The sequence below is a fragment of the Sminthopsis crassicaudata genome, chromosome 3 (assembly GCF_048593235.1).
Source record: "Sminthopsis crassicaudata isolate SCR6 chromosome 3, ASM4859323v1, whole genome shotgun sequence".
In the NCBI taxonomy this organism is placed as follows: Eukaryota; Metazoa; Chordata; class Mammalia; order Dasyuromorphia; family Dasyuridae; genus Sminthopsis; species Sminthopsis crassicaudata.
Window position 1 is genome coordinate 257,628,222 of NC_133619.1, and position 24,972 is coordinate 257,653,193.

At 31.9% G+C, this 24,972-nt stretch overlaps 1 protein-coding gene across 3 annotated transcripts in view; it reads right to left on the minus strand.

Annotated features, from left to right (window-relative positions):
- PKNOX1 (PBX/knotted 1 homeobox 1) overlaps nucleotides 1–24,972 on the minus strand; it is a 149,901-nt gene that overhangs the window by 6,037 nt on the left and 118,892 nt on the right. For all 3 annotated transcript variants that reach the window (XM_074300548.1, XM_074300550.1, XM_074300549.1), the window contains 3 exons: nucleotides 21,256–21,384; nucleotides 17,187–17,263; nucleotides 11,281–11,453 (listed from right to left, as the gene is read on the minus strand). In XM_074300548.1, coding sequence (XP_074156649.1) covers nucleotides 11,281–11,453; nucleotides 17,187–17,263; nucleotides 21,256–21,384 — 379 coding nt within the window. The remainder of the gene's footprint in view (nucleotides 1–11,280; nucleotides 11,454–17,186; nucleotides 17,264–21,255; nucleotides 21,385–24,972) is intronic.

Consider the following 24,972-nt stretch of genomic DNA (forward strand, 5'->3'; position numbering starts at 1 on the left):
ATGGGTATAAGAACACCCAAAAAAGGTGGAGCAGAACATTTTCCAGCTGAAGACAACTTAGAAACTCAGCAGAAAAGGCCTATGACACCAGGTGATAGTCCAATGTGCAGTCCTGGTGAAGATTGTACCAGCGCAGCCCCAGACCCAGTGCCAGCAAAGCAGGACCTCTGAATCAGTGGCAATCCTGGTGGCTTCCAAACCTCTCAGCCCAGATACACCAAGGAGGACCTGGAAGGTCAGCAGAAAAGGTCTGTGGAACAGGGGAGCCCAATGCACAACCCTAGAGCCATATGAATCTGCAGGCAGTGCAGGTAGTTTCTGGACCTCTTGGTCTGAGGATACCAGGGAAGACTTGGAAGGTCATTAGAGAGGATCTGGGTCATTGGGGTGGGAGTCAGGCATGCAGTCCCCATGCAGACCATTGCAGCATCTATTCCCCACCCCAGGTCAGCAAAGCAGGACTATGAAGTTTAGCACACTAGACTTTATAGCTACAGTGGAAGCAGGGACAGTTTCAGGGCAGAAAAGGGGACTTGTGACCAAGTCCCTAGAAGGATCTCTCAAAACAGCTGCAAAGGATCTCTGAAAACAGCTGCATAAAACAACAGAAGCTTGGGACAGTGCACCCTCCATTCTGGAAAGAGAGCCCCACTTAAACAAAGAGTTAAAAGCTGAGTGAAAATGAGCAAACAATTAAAAAAATTCTGATCTTTGAAAGCTATTATGGTGACAAGAAAAATCAAAACACACATCCAGAGGATGATAACAGTCAAAGCTCCTACATTCAAAGCCTCCAAAAAAAAAAAAAATTGGTCTCTGGCCATATAAGAGCTCAAAAAGGATTTCGAAAATCAAATAAGAGAGAGGAAAAATTAGGAAAAGAATTGAGGAGTGGTGCAAAAAAAAAAAAAAAATACAAAAAGCTAATAAGGAAAAGAATGCCTTAAAAATCAAAATTAGCCAATTGGAAAAAGAGGTACAAAAGCTTATTGAGGAAAATAATTCCTTAAAAATTACAACAGAGGAAATGGCTAATGACTTTATGAGAAATCAAGATACAATAAAGTAAAAAATTAAAAGTGAAAAGATTCAAGCATGACTGAAATGACTGAAATGACTGAACAGCAACACACCTTTCTTCTATCTTCCATAGTCACATTTCCAGTTATTTGTTGGATACCTTGAACTGGGTATCCTGTAGATCTTCTAAATGCAACATTTCCAAACTTAACCCTGTCTTTTTCCTATTCTATTATTTTTAGGAGCATTATCATCCTCCTAGTCATCTACATTCCCAACTGTGAGGACATTTTTGACTCCTCAATTCTCTCCTTCATCCTCCTCTTCCATCCAAGCTATAGTCAATATTTATAACATATTTCATATGTGTTAATTTCTCTCCTCTGACACTGTTATGACCCTGATGCAAGACCTCATCATATCATGACAAATGGCAATAGCTTCTCAATTGGTCTTCCTGTCTGAAATCTCTCCCTAATCCAGTCTGTATTTCCCTCAGATGTCAAAATGATCTTAAATCACAGATCTGATCATGTCACTTACCTATTCAATAAACTCCAATGGTCACACATCAATAAGATTGACTAATACAGTAGAAAATAAAAATTATAGATATTGGAAAGGATGTGAGGAAATTGAGACACTAATGCATTTGGTTGATAAACTGGTTCAGCCATTCTGGATAACTACACCAAAGGACTATTTTGGGTCAGCAATAACACTAGTAGGTTTGTATTTCAAAGATGCAAAAAGACATATCTACAAAAATATTTATAGCAAGTGTTTTTGTGGTGGCAAAGAATTGAAACTGAGGTGATGCCCAACAACTGGGGAATGGCTGAACAAGTTGAGGTATATGATTGTGATGGAATACTACTGTGCTATAAAAAAATTATGAGCAGGATGCTTTCAGAAAAACCTGGATAAATTTGCATGAACTGACCGCAAGTGAAATTAGCAGAATCAGAATATTGTACATAGTAACAGCAATATTTTACAATAATCAACTGTGAATGATTCAGCTATTTTCAGCAATACAATGATCTAAGACATTCCCAAAGGACTTATGATAAAAAATGCTATCCACTTCCAGAGTAAGAATTGATGGAGTCTGGATGCAGATTAAAACATACTTTTTAAAACTTTACTTTTCTCATTTGTTTTTTCTTTCAAAACATGACTAAAATGGAAATATGTTTTGCATGACAGCACATGTGTAGCATGTTCAAATTCTTTGCCTTTTCAATGAGGGATAACAAAGAAGTATGAAAGAGATTTTGAAACTCAAAATTTAAAAAATGAATGTCAAAAGTTATTTTGCATATATTTGGGAAAACTAAAATACCAAATAGGGGAAGAAAAAACTCCATAGGCTTCCTGTCACCTCCAAGATCAAATATAAAATCCTGTGCTTTTCATTCAAAACCCTTTATAACCTATAACCTAGTTCCCTCCTATCTTTTCATTCTTCTTGCACTTTATTTCCTGTGAACATCGTTCTTGCTATTCTTTGAATAATATACTCTATCTCCTGACACCAACCATTTTCACTGTCAGTCTTGTGTGCCTGGAACGTACTCACTGCTCAATGCTACTTTTTGGTCACCGTGACTTCTTTCAAGACTCAGTTAAAATCCTATATTTTACAGGAAATCTTTTATAATCCACCTTCATGCTAGTACCCTCCCTCTATTGATTATTCTCAATTTATCCTGTATACACGGGAGACTGGAGATAATCAACAAAGAGAGATAATAAAAAAGTCATACTGTATATAAAGTATAACATTCAAAGATAGAAGTTAAGCATAAAAACAAAACATGATTGAAAAATCACAAGAAAATAAACAAAGCTAAACTGCTGACATTCATATATAAGGAATAATCTCTCAGAATTTTATCATCACCAGGGGAAGTTTAATTAGACAGATAACCTTGGTGTGTTTCTATTATATATGGATGATTTCAACATAAGAAAGGAAAAGTGGGTAAAAAGTAATCATTGGGAAAAGGAAAAAGAGAGAATAAGAAGGGGAAAGATTGGTTTACATTCTTGGGGTGTACAAGGAAGAGTTATACAACGGAGATGACAGTGTGGAAGGAAAATGGGCAACACTTAAGCCTTACTTTCATCATCTGACCAGATGGGTTCAGAAATTCATCTTACTCTACAGGGAAGAAGGAAGGAAAGAAATTGGAGACTAAGAGGCAGGGTAAATTCAGATAAGAAGTGCTCCTAAGTAAAATAGACTCTTAAAGAGGAGTCAAGACAAAAATGAGAAGTATTAAGAATAGAATGGAAAGAAATACATAGTTAGCAATCAGAACTGTGAAATGTGAATGGGATGAATTTGCCCACAAAATGGAAAAAAAGATGCCAGAATGGATTAAAAACCAGAACCCAAACAATATGTACAAGATATATACCTGAAACAGAAAGACAGATGTAGATTTAAATAAGGGTCTGGAGGAGAATCAATTATGCTTCAAGTGACATAAAAAGGGCATGGGGTGGCAATATTAGACAAAGCAAAAGCAAAAGTATACTTAAGCAAAAGATATAAATTTGGAAACTACAATTTTCTAAAGTAGCAAAGACAATGAATTATAATAAATTCTGAAATGTATGCACTAAATGGCATAACATCTAAATTCTTAAATTAGAAATTAAAGGAGTTGTTGGAAGAAATAAGTAGTAAAACTATAAAAGGAGGGAACCTCAACTGATCCTTCCTAAACCTAGATAAATCTAACCACAAATAAACTAGAAAGAAGTTAAGGATATGAATGGAATTTTTGAAAAGTTAGATATAATAGACCACTGGAGAATAGTGAATGGGAATAAAAAGTAATATGCCTACTTGTCTTTTGTGCATGTGCATTTTCACAAAAATTGATCTATTATACTATAACATAAAACATCAAACAAGTACAAAAAAGTAGAACCTATTAAATATATCTTTTTCTGACATAATGTAATAAAGTTTATTTTATAGCATAATGTAATAAAAAGTTTATTCAATAAAGAATCTAAATTTACAATACTGATAAAAATTTAATTTAAAATTGAATAACTTAATGTTAATTACATAAACATGTAATGAGGAAACAAAATTATTGAATTTTTTTTGTAGATGATATGATGGTTTACTTAGAATATCTTAGAGAGTAAACTAAAAAATTAAATGAAACAATTAAACAATTTTAGCAAAATTATAGGAAACAAAACAAACACACTACTATTTCGTATTTCTTTATATTATAAAAAAAAACATAGCAGGAAGAGACAGAAAGAGAAATTCCTTTGAACATGACTACAGATAGTATAAAATACTTTAGAATCTACCTATGAAGACTCATGTATATAGGAACTATATGAACCCAATTACAAAACATCCTTTCAAAGACAGATCTAAATAAATGGAGAAATATTAACTGATGATAGGTAGGCCAAGCCAATATAACAAAAATGACAATATTACTTAATTTAATGCACTCATTTAAATTAGGCAACACTAAGGCCTAGCATATAGTACTATAGCGATCCAATTATCCTCCCCCAAATAAACTTTATTGAGCTAGGAAAAAAGAATAACAAAATTCATCTGGAGGAACAAAAGGTAAAATATCAAGGGAACCACTGAGGAAAAAGAAAAGGAAGGGGCTGTAGCAGAACCGATCCCAAATTATAGTATAAAGTTGTAATTACCAAAACAATTTGGTACTGGGTAAGAAAAGGAAAAGTTGATATAGGTACATAATGTATAGAAATAAATGAGTACAGTAACTGAGTGGTAAACTCAAAAAATCTGAGTTATTAGGGTAAAAATTCACTAATTACTTAAAACATCTAAAAAACCTAGAAAATAGTCCTGAATAAACTAGATATAGAAAAATATCTCAAACTATTTACTAAGATAAACTTCAAATGGTACATGTTATAAACATAAAGGACACTTAGTACCACAAATTAGTAGAGCATGAAAGAAATTACTTGTTAGATATATAAAGAGTTCATGACCAAAGAAAAGACAGAGAGTTCATAGGAGTCAAAATGAATAATTTTGATTATACAAAAAGTAAAAAGATTTTGCAAAACAAAAGCAATGCAGCTAAAATGAGAAGAAAAGTAAGAATTAGGGGGACATTTTTGCCGCAAGCTTCTCTGATATCTCATTTCTAAGTTAGATAGGGAACTAAGTCAAATTTTCAAGAATAAGAACCATTCCTCAATTGATAAAAAACATGAATAGGTAATTTCAGAGTAAGAAATCTAAGGTATCAATAATCACAAGAAAAAATATTCTAAATCACTAATAATGATAAAAATGCAAATAACTGGAGTACCATCTCATACCCATCAGATTGGCTGAGATGACCAAAAAGAAAAAAAAAAATTAAAATGACAAATGGAGGAGGCAATATGGGAAAACTAGTACACTAATGCACTTGGAGCTGTAAACTAGGCCAACCATTTTGGAAATACATTGGAACTATGACTAAAAAGCTATTAACCCATTAATCCTTTGAACTATACCACTGCTATATCCTAAAGAAATGAAAGAAAGAAGAAAAAAAATGAAGATTTAAAAACAGCTCCATTTGTAAAAAATTGGAGTATGAGAAGATCATTAATTGGGCATTGGCTGAACAAATTATGGTATGTGAATGTGATATAATACGATTTGGATCTATAAGAAATGATGAACATGGTTTCTGAAAAACCTGGAAAGACTTGTCTGAACTGATTCAAAATGAAGAAAGCAAAACCAGAGGGACAATTTATACAGTAAAGGAAATATTTTAACGATAATTAACTTTGAAAGACTTAATAATTATTAAAATGAATAACCACAATTCCAAGGAATCATGATGAAATATTTTATCCATATTTGGATACAGAACTGATGGACTCCAAGTACAAATTGAAGCATATATGTCATATTTTTTTTTGGAGGGGAACATGACTAATTTTGAAAATTTGTTTTGTATATTTGCAATGGGTTCTACTTTCCACCTTTCTTAAGATGGAAGGGGGGGAGCAGAATTTAGAATTGAAAATGAAAAATTGAATTCTAAAAATAAAACAATTAACAAAAAAGCTTCACTGGATCTCTATTTAGAATAAATAAAGCCTCTGTTTGGTTTATAAAATATTTCACAATTCACAATCTACTTTTCCACGTTTGTTTCCCATATTCTAAACAAACTAGTCTACTTACTCTCTTATACATTCCATTTCATATCAAATATTTATAAGAATTGTCCTCTATGCCTAGAATGTGGCTCCCTTTTTACCTCTAACTCTTAGAATCCATAGACTTTATACATCTTTAGAAAGGATATTGATAAATTAAGGGGTGTCAAGAGGAGGACAGCCAGAATAGTGAAAGGCCTCTAGTCTATATCATATAAGGATTAGAAACTAGAGATGTTACTATATTAGCCAACATCTTAAAATTTATAAAGATCTTCATATATGTATTCATATTTAAAACCTAAGAAATTAAGATCTCAAACTGTAGTCAGGCACAATTGCCTACATGGTAGTAGCATGATAAACACAAATGAAAATTTGTTCTGACAATTTAACAAAAAATAAAAGCCATTTCTGCTTAGGAAATTGTAATGGTTATGGTCTTATAGCTGGAGATTCTTAAAAAGTACATCATATCTTGTCTTATTTATACTATGAATGGGCTTTTGAGTTTTGTTTCTTTTGCGTAAGCAATGCTATCCTGATCTTTTACATTTTATATACAGGTGCTAATTTAGAAATAGCTGATTAGATTATTTTTAAGAATGCATAGAAAGCTACCAGATCTGGCTATTACTCAGACTTCTTTTAATGATTACATGATATCATATTTTGACCTTGAAGACAACTCTCTTTGGAGCTGGCATGTGAAATAGAATTTGTTACTAATAAAGCTGATGCTAAACAATGTAGAGACTTTTTTCCCCCCAACATATAGCACTTTTCCTCTGTCAGGCAGCTTGACATGGATGGGAAGATATAATAACTGCCTTTAAGTACTCTAAAGACAATCACATGGAAGAGGGATTAGATGTGTTCCAGAGGACAAAACTAAGCACAAAGGGTGAAAGTTGCAAAGAGGCAAATTTAGGTTTGAATTAAGGAGAAAGTATCTAAACAGAGTTATTAAAAATGTAATGGATTCCCTTTGAAGCCAGATGACTACTTGCTTAAGATGTTACAGTGGGGAATTCTATTTTTGGGTGTGGGTTAATCTAGATGACAACTTCAATCCTGAAATATTGTGAGCTACACTACAATGCATAGGTAAAGAAGAAATCTATTCCAGGCATGTGGTACAAACAGCATGGAGGTGGATGAAATATTGAATTCTAGTAAAGTCAAGAATGTCAACTGGCTAAAATATAGAATCTATGAGGCAAAAATGTGAGAGAAATTTGGAAAAGTAGGATGAAACCAAATTATGAAGAACTTTAACTGCAAAGCTAAAAATCTATACTTTATTCTTGAGGTAAGAGGGAGATTAATGAGGATTCTATACAGAATAGTGACAAGATTGTTATATCAATTTGTTAGCTAACTAGATGATAGATAAAGCAGAGGATAGAGACAGAGACTGAAAACAGAAGCCAAGTTAGAAGGTATTAAATATAAATTCAGGAGAGAAATAACAAGGACCTGAAGTAGGATAGCAGCTGAATGATGGGAGAATGGGCAATATGAAAAATAGTCAGAAGATAGAAGTGTTAAAACAGTATCTTACTAGATATGAGGGGAATTCCGGTCATGGTGAGAAAACTGAATAAGACTCTGATTCTGCAACCCTAGGAGTCAAGATGAATGATGGTGCTTCAAAACAAGAGAAAAATTAAAAGATGATTTATTTTAGATATTATGAGTTTGAAATGCCAGTGGAATCACCAATAACTATTTTGGTAAAGTGAATTAAGAGTTGGCTTCAAGAAGATCTGGGTTCAAGTACCACTTTTTACATACACTGGCTGTGATCATGGGCAAGTCATTTGACTGTTTTTGTCCACTTGCATTTTTGATTTCCTTTTCAGGTAATTTTTACCTTATTTCTAAGTCCAATTATAGCAAAATAACTGTATGGATATGTATAAATATAATGTATTCAATATACTTTAACATATTTAAAATGCATTGGTCTATCTACCATCTAGAGGAGGGGGTGGGAGAAGGAGGGCAAAATTTGGAACAGAAGGTTTTGCAAGGGTCAGTGCTGAAAAATTACCCATGCATATATCTTGTAAATAAAAAGCTATAATAAAAAATAAATTAAATTTTTAAAAAAGAGGAAAAAAATAAATAATCCATTAAAAAAAACTTTCTTGGTTCCTTATTTGATTAAGAATGACTAAAGTCACATATCTATTTAGAATGCCTTTTAGAAATTTATATAAAGTGTTGATCTAAACTTAATTTTAGAGAGTTCTATTCCCCCTCAAAAGTAGTTTATTTTTTAAAATTACATGTAAAGATAGTTTTCAGTTATCATTTTTGTAAGATTTTGAATATCAAATTATTTTTTCCTCCTCCTCAAGACAGCAAGCAATATGATATAGGTTATATATTAGATAATATATATTATTTTATTTATTATATTAGTGTTATATATAATAAATATAAATAACATATTATATATAATATATTTATTATATTATAACACATTATAGGATTTTAATAATATATCTATAATTACACACATATATTATTATTATATTTATTATATATTATATATGTATCCTATATTATATTTATTATTTAATATATAAAATCCTATATATTATTAAAAATGAGAAGGCAGAACATATACCTTTCATCATGGTAGGTAGAAGATATGTTTTTAATCAAATAAGGAACCAAAAAATTTTTTTAAAAAATAAAATAACTCATTTCTGCAAAAACAAAATTAATGCATTTAAGTTAAGAAAAGAATCAATGATTTCTTTATTTGGAAAAAAAATCAGAACAAAAGGAAAATACCACAAGAAAGAAAAAGCAAACAAAAACAAAAAAAAAGGTGAAAATAATGTGCTTTGCTCCTCATTCAGTTTCCATAGTTCTTTCTCTGGCTTTGAATGGCATTTTCCATCCCAAGCTAATTGAAGCTGTCTTGGATCAGTGTATGACTGAGAATAGCTAAGTCTATCATAGTTGATCATCACATAACCTATTACTGTGAACAATGTTCTCCTATCTTGCCTATGGTCACATGGATAGTAATGAACAGAACTGGGATTTGAATGCAGCAAAATTCAGTTCATACCATGTATGTCTACAAAGTAAAAATGTTATTTCTCCAAGGTTATAGATATAACGTGTGGACAGTTAGGTGGTGCAGTGAATAGAGTGCCATACCTGAAGTCAGGAAGACTCATCTTCCTGTATCCAAATCTGATCCAGTCATTTAACCTTGTGTCACTGCCTAAATTTCGTCTGTAAAAAAATCTGAAGAAGGAAATGGCAAACCACAGCATTTGCCAAGAAAAAACAAAAATAGGGTCATAAAATCAGATATGACCAAAATGATTGAACAGAGCCAGAACTGAAACTTAGGTACTTTAAATCCAAATCCAGTGGTCTTTTCAATAAAATATCAAGAAATATTTGACTAGGAAGTGAAATGAGGCAATCATTTGGCAAGGGAGAATATAAAATGGAAAACCTATTTATTATTATTTGTATCCACATGACAAGAGAAAAAGAAAAATCCCAACTTTGTATGGTCTCACTGAAAAGGAATTACAGTAGGATATGGACAAGGACTACACAGAATAAAAAAAGGATTGATAGGTTTTGGTCCATATTGCTGGAGGAAATACTTATGTTCATGAGATTGTGTATTCAGTTAAATATTGAAATGTTATATAAAACTAATGGAACTTCAGGAAAATTTACAAGTACTTGTGCTATATGTAGAAATTCCCAGGTCATTAAACATGAAAGCAACATCATGGAGGGCATGTCTTTTCAGCTCAACACAAAGTCCTTTTCTTTCCCTACATTATGGATGGGGGTAGCCTCTTTGACACGCTGAATCTTTAAAATTAGTGAGACTAAACTGTGCTCTATCTTCTTCACTCTTCAACAATTTTCATATACTGAATCTGGAGAGTGAAGATCTCAAGTTTACCTACAATGAGGATGCCATAAACTTAAATGAGATGGCAAGGACTTTCTTTCCTTTGCTCCCTCACTTTTTTACTGGTTCCAAGAAATGGACCTGATTTATTTGTTTTTCTTTTATGTTGTTTGACCTCAAGTTTCAGGTGCCAGAAATAATCCCCATGGAACCAGGAGTTTCAAGTAATGGTGACTTTGGACCCAGGATTGCAGAACTGGTGGTTCAGCCAGACAATCTGACCTTGAATTTCTGAGAAGATAGGATTCTTGGGACTTGATTCCGAGTGAAGTTTTTTACTTGGAATTGGAATTGTGCTGTGTGGGAACTGAACTCAGATATGAACCTAATCTCATTCCCCTAATCTCAAGGACCAAGGAAGAAGATAATGTCTCCCATCCAAAAGGAATGGTTTTGAGGGAAAGGAACATGAGAGGCATATTGGAAAATGTAGTTAGTATAAGAAAATCAAGACAAATGTACTTTTTTATTTGTTGAGGCAATTGGGGTTAAGTGACTTGCACAGGGTCACACAGTTAGGAAGTGTTTATAATGGCAAAATTGGAAATTACTACTTCCAAGGATGAGCCAATTACTAAATTATCTATGGTTGTATAATAGAGCATCATAGCAACAAAGGAAAGGACAAATTCAAGAAATAGATTTAGACTTTTATGAAGTGTTATACTGAATCATTGTAATAAAATAATACATAATATACAATGACTATAACTCCATAAAAAGGAAGGCAACATCAAAATTTGAAGAAATACACAGAAAAAAAAAATCAGAAGAGGATGAAGAAGCATATAGGATCTTTGAATTAGTCTCATCACAGAGTAAATGTTTACTTAAAAACAAACAGCAACCTATGCAGTTAATGTTTTTTTTCCATTTCTGTAGTTGATTATTTATGTTGATAATTTCTAAGTTTAGAATTTTTAAACTTGACAAATTAAAGGCTGGGAATATTCACTCTGACTAGCCTAATTTCCTTAAGACATTTTCTCAAAAAGTGCCATCATCTGAGGCTTGTGAATCATTTTTATTTATACATTTTCATTATAATACTTTTAAAATCATTAATTTTAAAAAATAAGACTTTTTATTTCTCTTACCTTCTGACATAGTGAGTTCATTAGGTGGTTGTTGAGCAACCCCTGATGCAATTGAGTCAGGCCAGAATCTCTGAACTGGTCTATTCTGAGCTGTTTTTTTCTTTGTTTTTGGAGTTTCTGTACAGCTGGAATCCAACATTGGCTGGAGAATTCGTCTTCTAGCATTGATAAACCTGATCATCAAATAAAAATCTCAGATAAGAATGATTCCTAAAAAATAAGTTCCTACCAAGATCAATACATAAGATTATCATAGTCAAATTTCTTATTTATTACTGTTAAGAGCAATAAATATATGAATAACAAAATATGAAAAACAATTCATGAGAAACATATTCTGAAACCTTAAGAACATATGGTGTTACAAGTTTCCAAAACATTTTACTTTTTAATAAGTCCTGATGTTTTCCTACTTTCTCACTTACTATATGATTTTTATTCTATGTGTGTGTTATTTCTAACGTTAATAGTTAAAGAAAATAAAGAATCTCAAAAAAAATTTAAAGATGAGAATACCATAAAGGCATTATTACTCTCCTTTTCTCCAAATATTTAGGCATTTTTTAAACTAGAAATAATTGCAGCTTTGGGTGTGATAATCCAAGTCTAAGCCTTCAACTGAAACTTTCACATACTGCCTTTTTAGCTTATTGATAGCTGGTAAGAGAACATGAAACCATGTCATAATAAGAAACAGTTGAAGGAAGTTGAAAAATTAAAGGCTGGTAAAGAGAAGAGGGGCAGACATTTGAAAGCTTCAAACACAAGACAAAGTGTCATGTGCCAGAGTGATTAGAGTTATTTTTGTAAAAATTGCAAATATGAACTCTGCAGTTCAATATAAGAATACACTTCCAAAGAATTCTCTACTAAAGTCCTACTCCAATGTCACACTGTGGAATGAAACTGTTCTAGCTTGAAAGAAAATACAAGCATTGACAGATCCTGACAAGTCCAACAAATTAGAATGGCTAGTACAAGCCTGAAGATGAACGTACTTCTGTTGTTTAAGGACCTATTTACCTAAATTGGGAGAAAATCATTTCTAGGTTATAGAATTACAATCCGAATTAATAAATGTTTATTATCAAAATTACACAATTTTTATAAAATTTTGAGTTTTTGTGAGAACAAAACCAACATAGTCATAAGAGAAACTGCTGATTGGGGGAAAAGCTATTCTTCTTCAAAAGTATCTTCTATAAAATTCTGAAATCCAAAATATACAGGGAATTGATATAAGTAAAATAAATGGTTATTCCCCTGGGGGATTAAGAAATGACCAAAAGTCATGAATGATTTTCAAAAGAAATACAACCAACCAATGACCATGTAAAAAAACCTCTAAATTGTTAATAAGAGAAATGAAAATATAAACAACTCTGAATTTCCACTATCTATAAAAGTGGCAAAAATAAGAAGAAAGAAAAGTAATCTATGTTGGAGGAATTACATCCTTAGTGGTTATGAAATGATGTGATCATCTTAGAAAACAATTTGTAATTAAAAACTCCCTCAACTTTTCACACTCAATATTCCCACTGCTAGTTCTATATATCTCAAAAATGCCAAAACAGAAAGATCTTATATATACCCAAATATTTGTAGCAGAACTTTTTGTAGTTGGAAAAAAAACCAACCAAACAAACAAAAAAAACCTCATTAACAAGGGAATAGTTGAGCAATTATGTTAAATGCTGATATAAAACTGAATAGTACTATATTGTGAGAAATGAAAATTTTAGAGAAATATGAGATCTCTAAGAAGTGTCTTGCAACTAAATCTCTTCTTCCATAACCCCATGGACTGATGCTAAGTGAAAAAGACAGAACAAAGAGAACAATGATTGTAATAATATAAATAAAAACAACTCAAAAACAAGTCGGATTAAATAGAATGATTAACTTTGGTCCCATAGAACAGAAAACATTTCCCTTTTCTCATCAGAGAGGTGAGAGATTAAGGGTTTAGAATATCATAAACACTATCAATTATTTAAATTAAATTTTACTTAACTTTTTTTCTATGTGATCTGGATATATTAGGTGACTATAATATTTAAAAATTATAAAAAATTTAAGTAAAAATTAACATATTTTAAGTTGGCATATTATATGACCGTATGTTAAAATCATCAATAAAAATTTTTTAAATAAAAAATTAAGATCTCTGAAGTTGAGGTTTCTGAAAATCATAGCTAATCCAAAATAATATGAGAGGCTTTATGAATCAAGAATATTTTGAGAAAAAATCATACATCAAGATTGTATTAGATAGACTCCTAAGATTCATTTCAATACTATGACTTATTGATCTTCCAAAAGATACTTCTGGGGAAGGTACTTAATAATTTTAAAGAATCATTCAAAATGATGAGTTAATTATTGATGTTCTTAACAGGAAAATAATAAGCTGTCTTATATACTGTTCTATTATCATCAATTAAAGTAATACCACAGATTTTTTTTTTAAAGAAAAAAGTTTTGTCTTTTTAACATAGATAGAGTAAAAAACTTGTTCCCAGAAATAAAGATACCATGGAAGCTCTCTATTACATTAACAATTACTAAAGTGAAAGGTTCTACTATTTTTCAATATTTGTCACTTGTTTAATATTAATAATGCCATTTCCTGAATTGGTTTCCATTGCAACCGGAAGATTTTCTGAAAAGAAAAGGAAGGGAAACCAAAAAGAATGAAAGAAGTAAATATTCTTTGAGATTTAATTCAGAATTTATTTTTAAACTTTGTTTGATCAAGCAATTCTGATGCAAAACAATAATAAAACAATTCAGAAAACATTGTCATCAGATGAAGAAAAAGAAAACCTAAAAATAGATTAAAAATTTTATCTCTATTTTACAAAAACTGTAAATTTACAAAATCAATCTCTATTAAAATAATATTATACTGAATATATATGAAAAGTTTTATAGTTAAGAATATAACCTCAAATAGCATACTCAACATATTATGAACAAAATGTTGATAATATATTATAATGAAGAAACCATTCAATTATTCCTTATTTCTAAGCAAATCAAATCACGGTTCATAATAATGGAAATATTTAATGCAATACTCTACAAAAAATTATTCCTTTGGAGAAAATGCCCTTATAAGGAATTTTAAGTTACAGGGAGAATAAACTTTCTAAAACTTATTCCAGTTACTTATAAATTTAAGTTTAAATTATGAAGATGCTGACAATTATTTATGGCAAAATTTGTCATCTTTTTTTTTTTTTAATAAATTTAATTTCATTATAAAAGAACTATCACAAACTGATAATCCATCTGTGGATACAAACCATTTGAGTTTAATAAGTAAAATTATATATTATTATCTGGACAAATACGATTAAAAAAAAGGGATGTATAATTAAAGTGAAAAATATAAAACTAGATGTGTACTTTGAAGTTGGATGAATTTAATTTTAGTAAGTTAGGGAAGAAACAGACATTTTTATTCCTATTTGTGGATTTTTAAAAAAACTGTCATTAAGTAATGGTAAAGAATTCAAACCAGGAACATGTTTTATTTATAATTTTTTAAAAAAAGATCTAGTACAGAATATATCTTTTTGCCTACAGACTAAAACCACACATTTGGGAAAATTGCCATATCTTTAAATTGTGAATTTCTATTATATACAAACATTAGTCACAACACACAACACAACATAGTCAACTACTATGATTCTGGAAACTCACCCTACTGTATCCTTCTCCTCAATCATCCCTTTTTTCCCTAATTTTTGAATTTCTAAAGTTGTGTAAGAATATTTCCTTCTGAAATTTCAAATCAACCTCCTCCACAAGGTTGCCAACATTAAGAGTCCTATTTGGCATCAAGGTCACTATTAGAGGGAAACTGGCTTTTCGTATTTATGTTCAATAGTGAAAAATCAAGAATGTATGGCTTGACAATTTGAAACTATGACTCAAAGGCTATAAAACTGTATATACTTTTTGATCCAGCAGTACCACTACTGGTCTGTATCCCAAAAAGATCATAAAAGAGGGAAAGGATCCACATGTGCAAAAAATTTTGGAGCAGTTTTTTATATGGTGGCAAGGAATTGGAAATGCAAAGGATGCCTATCAATTGGGGGATGGCTGAATAAGTTATGGTATAGAAATGTAATGGAATACTATTTTTCCATAAGAAATGGAGCACAGGCTGATTTCAGAAAAGCCTGGGAAATATTTATATGAACTGATGCTAAGTGAAGTGAGCAGAACCAGGAAAATATTGTACACAGTAACAGCAAGACTATGTGATAATCAAATATGACATACTTAGCTCTTCTCAGCAATATGGTGATCCAAGACAATTCCAACAGACTTTGGGTGGTAAATACTCTCCACATCCAGAAAAAGAACTATGGAGACTGAATGTGGATGAGAAGACACTATTTTAACCTTTGTTATTGTTATTGTTTTGTTACTTTTGTTTTCTTGTGTGTGTACTTTTCTTTTTTGTTACTCTTGTTTTCTTTTTTCTCTTTTGTTCTGAATTTTCTTTATTGACATGACTTATAAGGAAATATGTTAAAAACGGATTGCACAAATATAACCTACATCAGTTTGTCTTGAAAAGAGAGGTAAGAGAGGGAGGGAGAAAAAAAATTGAAATTCAAAATCTTACGAAAATGAATGCTGAAAACAGTTTTTATTTGTAATTGGGAAAACAATATACCATTAAAATTAATATAAAAAAAATGCATGGCTTCAAAGAAATCCCTGGGGTGGACAGTAATAAAGTCAGAGAGGAAAGTAATCCACAACTATTTTTTAAGTATTATTTATTAATTAACACAATTATTTATTAATATCAACACAGTCCCCAGCTTTTAAATTTGGAAGGTACAGGAAACTAAGCTATAAATGCACTGCAATTGACTCATTTCAATTAAACAAAAACTTACTTATTAAGTATCTATTGTTCAAGTTATTGTGCTTGGAGAGATACAATAAGAAACAAAAGATATAATCACTGACTCTCAAAGAGTTAACATTTTGCTGAAAGGGCTGTACTTGGGCCAGCTAGTTCAAAAACTCCAGAGTTAGAAAACAGAATATGAAGAAAAGTGATGACAAATGAAACTGGGTAAGAAATGAGTTAGATTATGGAAGGTCGTAAATGCTAAGATGAAAAATGGCACCCTGGTTGAAAAGACTATAAAGAGTTAAATTAAACACCAAAAATTGAATGGGAAACACATGTAAGTATCACCTGTTAATGAATTTGTTCTATTTCCTTATCTTCCCTCTATGCCAATTAAAGGAATTCAGATTTCTAATATTTGATATTTGCTCTTCTGGATTCATTTTTTAAAAATAATTAAAAAAAATTATCTTAAAAAAAATTGGGGGGGCCCAGTGAGGTGGCACAGTGACTCAGGACTTATGACCTGAGTTCAAATCCAGCCTCAGACACTTCACACTTCCTAGCTGGGCAAATCACTTAGCCCCAGCTGCCTCAGCCCCCCCCCCCCCAAAAAAAAAAAAAAAAAGTAAGGCAGTTGGAGTTAAGTGACTTGCCCAGCGTCACCTAGCTAGTAAGGGTTAAATGTTAAGTGTCAAGTCCTCCTGACTTCAGGACTGGTGCTGTATTTATTGTACCATTTTTGTTGTTGTGGAGTTGTTTTAGTCATATCTAACTCTACATGAGCCCATTTGGGGTTTTCTTGGAAGAGATACTAGGAGGTTTCACATTTCTTCTCTAGCTCATTTTACAGATGAGGAAACTGAGACAAATAAGGTTAAGTGAAAGGTCACAAAACTAGTCTCTGAGGCTAGATCAGGTCTTCCTGAACTCCAAATCTGGCACTCAATCCACTGAGTCATCTAGCAGCCCTCTCAAGTCATAGGAATACTTATAAAGTGACATTTTATCTTACCAATTGTTAACTTGGAGTAGTGTCAAGTTGGTCTGAGCTGCAATCTGCTTTTTCTCATCTTCTGTTGGATAGGGATGCTAAAAAAATTTAAGTTACTAATAAATTTCAATGTAACAACAGGAACTATGTAAGAATTACTAAAGTGAAAAATAAAATACAAATTATTATTAATAAAGTTCTGGCAAATAACAATTAAGCTTTAAGCAAAAACTAATTTTAGCTTTACCCAAGAAATGTCACCATTTTTATTAGGCACACCAAAGAAACAGAATACTTCTTATAGCTGTCTAAGAGCTGTTATTAGTTTAATCAGTGATCAGCAAAAAATGTGATAAAAATTACATTATCTATTTTTCTAGAAGTTTGGTAATATAAAAAATAATAAACATTTTTTATAAAATCAGAGTAAATTGATCAGGGTAAGAAGTTTGAGAATTATGATAAATATTTCTATTTGTTGATAGTAAAGAAAACTAAACCAGGAATACACTTCAAATGTTGCCAAACAAAAACACTTTGGCATACAATTAGATTATTACTTATTAGCTTCTGGATGAAAAACCATTTTATTATATACTAAATATATAAAAACCTACCTGCTTTGGACATGAATTATTTAGCTGTCAGTCAGTTAAGTGATATTAATACAAAAACTATAATTTTCATTAGCTTATTTTGAATCTAGAATAGCATTCAGAAAATTTGATATCTTAATTAAAGGACTACTAAGAATAACATAAAAATCAGCTTTCTATAATGCAAAATATAAAGAATGAATTCTCTCTACCTGACTTACACAAAAAAGTTAGTTCCTCCAACTTTTTAAAGATAGATGCATTTTTTTGGTAGCTGAGGAAAGGGAAAGAGAATGAAATATAGGATAGGAGAGGGCATTCATTTTAACATATCAGATAAACTTGAATGCAGAAGTAGGGCAGAAAATCAGGAGCACTTAGAAAAAAATAACATGAGTAATTGATCAGACTTCATATTTGAACCTTTGATAGGATTTTCTCTAGAACAAATAGTATAGGATCAGTACTTCAGGCTGTAGAGATTAAGTAGGAAGGAAGGGAAAATTTTTTTTTTAATATAAAACTTGTATTAGCAAAAAGTATAGATGGTATTGGCAATTTTTTACCTGAAACAAAAAAAATTAATTATATATTATATGTGTATATATTTCATTATATATACACCCACATATATACATATTCACATATATATAATTTATACAACACTATTTGCTATTACATGTGTGCATATGTTTATGTACAAAAACATTTTTTGTAGGTAACTACCCGCAAAGAAAGTCCTTCTACCAATGCAAATCTACAACTGTTTTTACAACACAGAATCTGCCTGGTGGGAGGGAGTAAGAGGGGGGTAGGGACTGGGAATAGGAGAGTGAAGAAACAGAGAACTAGAAGGAAAGGTTAAGTCATACTTTCTGTATAGGTCAGAAGTAGACTTGAACTCATATCTTCCTGATTTCAAGACCAATTCTATCTTATACAGCTACTGCAATTGGCAGGGAATGGGGAAACAACTTAAATTTTATTCTATTCTTAGAATAGAATCTAAGCCACTCAGATAAATGGATTCTACCAATGTACAATTATTAATGTACTTTTTTTTAAATGGCCAATTTACTTGCTGTTAATGCTCTCTTTAAAAACAAGGCCATCCATAACCAAAAGTATTCTAATATATATATATATTCTGTTTTCTGAAAACTAAAAACACTCCTACTTTAACATCTCTTGGTCTTATTTCCCCAAGGTCTTTCTGCCTCTGCTACCATGATCACTACCATATCTAAATTAATCATACTAAGTTATCAGCATGAATAAATTAGTTTGCTCAATGCATGGAAAATCATTATAAAATATAAACCCCAGGCTTCTGTCCAGTTCCTCAGAGTCTTAGGTAGATGAAAGACACAGAAGCAGTGAGGGAGATAAGGGGCAGAGAAGAAAGAGAAAGAACTCAAAAGTCATTATGTCTGGGGAATGGAGGATGAAAAGGATGAAGATGAGGAGCAAGAGAAGGAAGAGGACAAGAATCAGTGGGATTCTTAGGATTAAAGAGTCAGATCCTCTTCTAGATTCTAAGCTCTTTAGTGATTTATTTCTCTTGGTATTTTCCTTCATGTTCCTATGCTGTATGAATGAATGACTGAGAATTTGATTGCCACTTCAGGTTCTCTAAGGGTGGAGAAAACCATGGGTCTACTCACCTTACTCCCTGAAGGGAAGGGTTAAGATGGCCCCCAATCTCTATGAAGTCAGTTCGTCCACTGGTTTTTAGAAAGGCAGAGCCAACCCTAGACAGAATTTTTAAGTGGCAATTTTTTTCCTTTTGGAGTTTTCATGTACCCCTTCCTTTTTCTGAACTAAAACATACTGTTCCTTCTTCTGAGTACCCTACTTTATACTATCTTCTCATTCTGCTTTATGAATAGTAAAAGCTTTCCCTTATAACTGTGTACTACTGGTACCATCTAGGCCTATCTTTATCACTCCTGCACTAAAATTTTTTGTTCTTATTTTCCCCAAAAGTCCTTCTGCCTCTTCCACCACAATCACTACCACATTGCTTTGGGCTAAGTTAATCACACTAAGGTGTCAAAATGAATTAAACATCAGGTACAATTAACCCAAATAAATTTTTGACTAGTAGAATTTCAAGAAAATATGGGATAAATTTTAGGCCAGGAAGCTTTTAATATCCTATATATTAGATTAACTCTAAGGAGGAGAGAGAAGCAATAAAATACAGTGGAACTTTGCTTCCCTAATCTTATTAGCTTTGCAACTTAAATTCAAGACTTAGGAAACAAGAGTTTTGCCACTTAATGAAGAAGCCACAATTACCACTGCAGGGACTACCCTGGACTTAAGTCAATTAGAAAATTTCAACTCTAATGATCATTGTCTCCCGGTGTGTGAATGTTCCATGAAAGTCATACTTCTGTCAAGCAAGCCATCTGTAGAGTGTTCCTTGCTAGAGAAAACCCTGTTATCTGGATCATAGATCCAAAAACTTTTGGAAGGATCCAGGGAAAATTCTTTCCCTATTCAGGGCCTTATAAATCTTTGCTCTTCTGCTCCTAGATCAAGATCTTAGTCTCATTTTTAAAAAATTCACTTGGATATTAGTCTGTAGCAAATTGAGTTTACCTTGGACTCAGGTCTTCTACTACCTCATCCTACCATCTTGCCTTGAAAGAATCCACTAGACCAGAGAATTTGCTTCTGGGATGAACAGAATGAGGAGTTGAAGGCTGTCAGCATTAGTGGACCTCTCAGAAACTAAACTCTCTTTACATAGAAAATTATTATAGTCTTGAACTATGATAATCAAGTCATAACAAAGTAAATTTGAACATATTGTTTTTTATCCACATTATTTCAATGATTGAATATTTATTGAGCTCTTACTATTTTGAACAATTTGCTCTGGTATACAAAAGAGGATAAGTCATCATTTCACAAGGAACTTCCCAAATCTTTGGAAGAAAATGGAAGATACACATGAAATAAGTGTGTAAATATTAATTTTTGTCATGGACCACACATTTCAGCCAAGCAAAACTGCTAAGTGACTCACATTTGCCAATTATAATACAATATGCTTTCACCTAAAATAGTCTTCCTCAATAGTACTTTATTCTTTCTTTTTCAAGACTCTGATCAGTATACATCTTGTCCATTCAGTCTTCACTAATTAGGCCCACCACTTTCCAATTATGTTAATTCCTTTTTTTATATAATAAATCTAGAATACTATTGTAATTTTTACAAACCCATATGCACTTAAAATTTCCCATGCCCCATTTTTTAATCAGTTTGTCTAATTTCCTTGATTAGTTTCTTAAGGATGTTATTTTCATGTTTTATAATTCCTTTCCAAAACTTACTAATGTTCTAAAAGTACTAATTTCTAGAATTAAGTCTAGTAGTCTGTGAAAAAAAATTTTTTTCTTTCATGATACATATTAAGCCACACAAAAAAACTATTCCAAAAAGTCTTCTAAAATTTGATCACAAAATCACAAAAATCTTACCCCTATATGCTGAAAGAGCCAAGATCTCATAACATTTGTAGCATGTTTTGGTAGAACTCCCCTTTTATTCTTAGATGAGCCATCCTCTTGATGTAAGATGCTGAGATCTTGGTTTAACTGTAATTGAAGCTTTTAAATAAGTGGAAGAAAATGTTATAAGGCAACAAAAATTACATGCATAACATACATTAAAACTTTAATTAAAAATTACATAGAATGCTTATGACTGAAAAAGTGACTATCATTTAAACATTGTATTTACAATAATACAGGTATCTTTTTTTTTTTTTTTTAAACAGTCTACATGGATAGGGATAAGGATGTTAATAGTATAAGAAACTCCTTACCTAAAATACAGCCACAAATGTAGTTATAAGATAAATAGTCCTCGGAGCACATGAAATAGTTTTCATGTTCAGTTAACAAGGACTCATGTATTCTAGTCATAACATAATAAAATATGACTATTAACTATGTATATTCATAGCCTATTTATTCATATTTTAGTCACATTCAAAAAGAGGTTGATCATTCAAATTTGACCAAGCTGTTATAAGATGAATCTTTATTTCAAAAATAACATGGTTTGGGTCTTGAAAAATATTTTAAAAGCAATCAAATCTGTTCTCTTCCTCATGTTCAGTTCTGGGCTCAGCTCATCAACGATATTTGATGTCTGTATAACACAATTCATAGATCAGTATAACAAGCTGTCTATTCAGCTATAAATCAGATTAGATAACAGCACTTCTATATTTCTATTCTTACAATCTATAAACAGTATTCCTCATCTACTTGGTTATTCTATTGTGGATAGTTAGAACTACTTTGCCTAAGGTATACTACAATCAAGATGAATATTTGAAGGTCTTCATCATATATAGGGAAAATCTTTCACACGTGGATTTTGAACAGGATATTTTCTTTGAATGTTTGGTAGAATTCACCTGTGAATCCATCTGGTCCTGGAGATTTTTTCTTAGGGAGTTGATTAATAGCTTGTTCTATTTCTTTTTTCTGAAATGGGACTATTTAAGCAATTTACTTCCTCCTTTGTTAATCTGGAAAGCCTATATTTTTGGAGGTAATCCTCTATTTCACTTAGGTTATCAAATTTATTGGCATAAAGTTGGGCAAAGTAACTCCTTATTATTTCTCTAATTTCCTCCTCATTGGTGGACAGTTCCCCATGTACAGGATATTTTCAAAGGCAGTGGCAAACAAACTTATGTCTCCATGTTATTCTGTTAACGTCTTCTTTTTCCCTTCTTTTCCCTTCCCCTACACTTTGCCTCATCCCCCTCATATAACAAAGAATTAAAAAAGGCTCTTCTTAAAAAGAAGTAATGTCTGTTCAATGATTTAAGAGCAATTTCTGCATAAGTTACTCAGGTGTAATCCAAACACAGATAGATCAAAACTAAAATTCAAAAAAAATTCTCAAATGAGACCATGAAAAGAAAATATAATGTATAAAAGCAGCAAATTTGAACTTGATCTATACAAACAAGCAATGATGCTGAAAATACAAAATCATTAAAATAATACATCTAAGCAAAAGTCTATGCTCTTTTCCTAAGGAAGTAAAACCAATGTAAAGACATTATAGTAAGAACAAAAGAGATAGAAACTTGCTTTAGCCAGCAAATACTTGCATTTTTCCAGAGACAAAAGATATGAGAGCCAAGATAGACTTAGACTGAATACTCATTTGCAAAATCCTACAGGTAAAGATGGTGGAAGATCATGAGCTGTATCTACATTATAATACAGCAAAAGACATTAGAGAGAAAAACCAATTAATGAAAATTATGATGAGAAACACAACTAAGCCAGATCAGGAAAAGGGCATAATGTTGCTTTGATCGGGAAAGGGGTATATGTCAGAATCATACAAGACCCCTGACAATTGTGACAAAGAAAAATTTGCTCAACAACCCTCTGATTACTAATATGAATCAAGCATATAGTCAAAAGATAGTGTTGTCAAAGAGGCTTGCTTTTGTCACAGAAGTAATGAAAATATAGACTCTAAATGGAAGAAAGAGATTCCTTCCAGATGGAAAAGTCTTCCAGACAGCCCTTTAATTTGGATGACACTATACCAACTCAAAAATCCCTAACATTGCAGAGCCTCCTAAAATAGTCACATTTAGAACATTATCACAAAAATCCTTCCTAATTATTAAAAACAGGACAAAATAAGTAGATGAAGAAAGCCTCTTATAGAGATTATTATATGCAGTTCAATGGAAAAGCCATAGATTTTCAGTACATATATCTTGAACTAAATGTGAAAAATAAACTGAGCCCAGAACTGAATAGAAAGAAAAGGGCCTAGATTTTGTTTTTAACTATGTTTGCTTTTCTTTCTTGAAACAAAGTCCCATTTTTTTTTAGCATCTTCATTTGAAGATACAATGGTTTTAAAAAATAGAATGCCATAGTTTGGTACAGCCAAATGGTGGACATGACTGGGCTCTTATGGACATAAGAGAAATGAAGTAGGGACATCAGAAAGATTCATGAGCAGAAAAGTTGAAATAGTTATGCAACAAATTAGGGAAAAGCCAGTATACTATTCAGATGCTGTGGTGATATCTGTACCAGACCTAAAGGACAGTCCCTGGAACTCTGAATCAATTCATTAGGGAACAGCCATAGGGAGACAAGGGAAAAAAAAAATACCAAAATGAGAATATGAGAGGACTGAGATCTGTACTACTGGGAATACCTATGACTGATGAAATTACATATGTAGCAACATATTAAAGATGTTTTTTAAACAGTAACTGGATGTTCCTATGTAAGGGATGTGGGATGTTAAAAAAACAAAACAAAACAAAAAAAAACACCCAACTGCTTTTATAAGCAGGACTACTTTTTATTTAAAATATTTGAATTCAATAAGAAAATTTGAGACACTTTTCAAAAGGTGTTTGTGATTTGAGGAGTAATTGTAAAAAAGATTAAAGACAGAGAGGGAAAAAAGAACTGATGTGGCAGAAAGAGCAATATAAGAATAATTTTGTAGCATTCCATGCATAGAGAAAGGGCAGGTGAATGCCAAATTAGCAAGCTTTAAGCAATCAAAGGCAGCATTATGTCATCCACATACTACGGAAAATAACGAAAGAGGACAATAGTAAAAGATATAGAATGGATGAACAGAAGGCCTTTAGCAGTTAACTGGATTAGGTTGTTGAGTTGGAGGAACCTCCAAAGCTCTTTCTTGTTTACAAGTTGAATTGATTGAACAGGAGGGAGTCAGGACCCAGATGCACCTCTCTTCCCTGCCTGAGCGCCAGAGTCTCCCTGATGCTGGGAAGGGGAAGTCAGAGTCTCCTTGTCACCTAAGGAGGAGAAGCCACCTGAGTGAGAATTCTCAGATCAAGAACTCCCAATATGACTGACTATATTGTGGATAATGACTATGAATGTAACAAATGATGATAGATATTATTCAAGTTCAAGAAATATTTTAAAAAGAAAAAAAACTGGAAGAAGATGCATGGCTAGCTAAACTAAATGGAAAAAGAAATGTTTACAGATAATTTGTAAAAGAAGATTAAGAGACAGGAACTTTTAAAAAGAGAGAAACAGACAAGAGACAGAGAGAGACAGAGAGTGAGAGAGAGTGAGAGAGAGAGAGAGACCGACCAAGTGTGAACCTTTTTCTGGTAAGCAGGATAAATTCGGAAATGTAACCAAATCTTG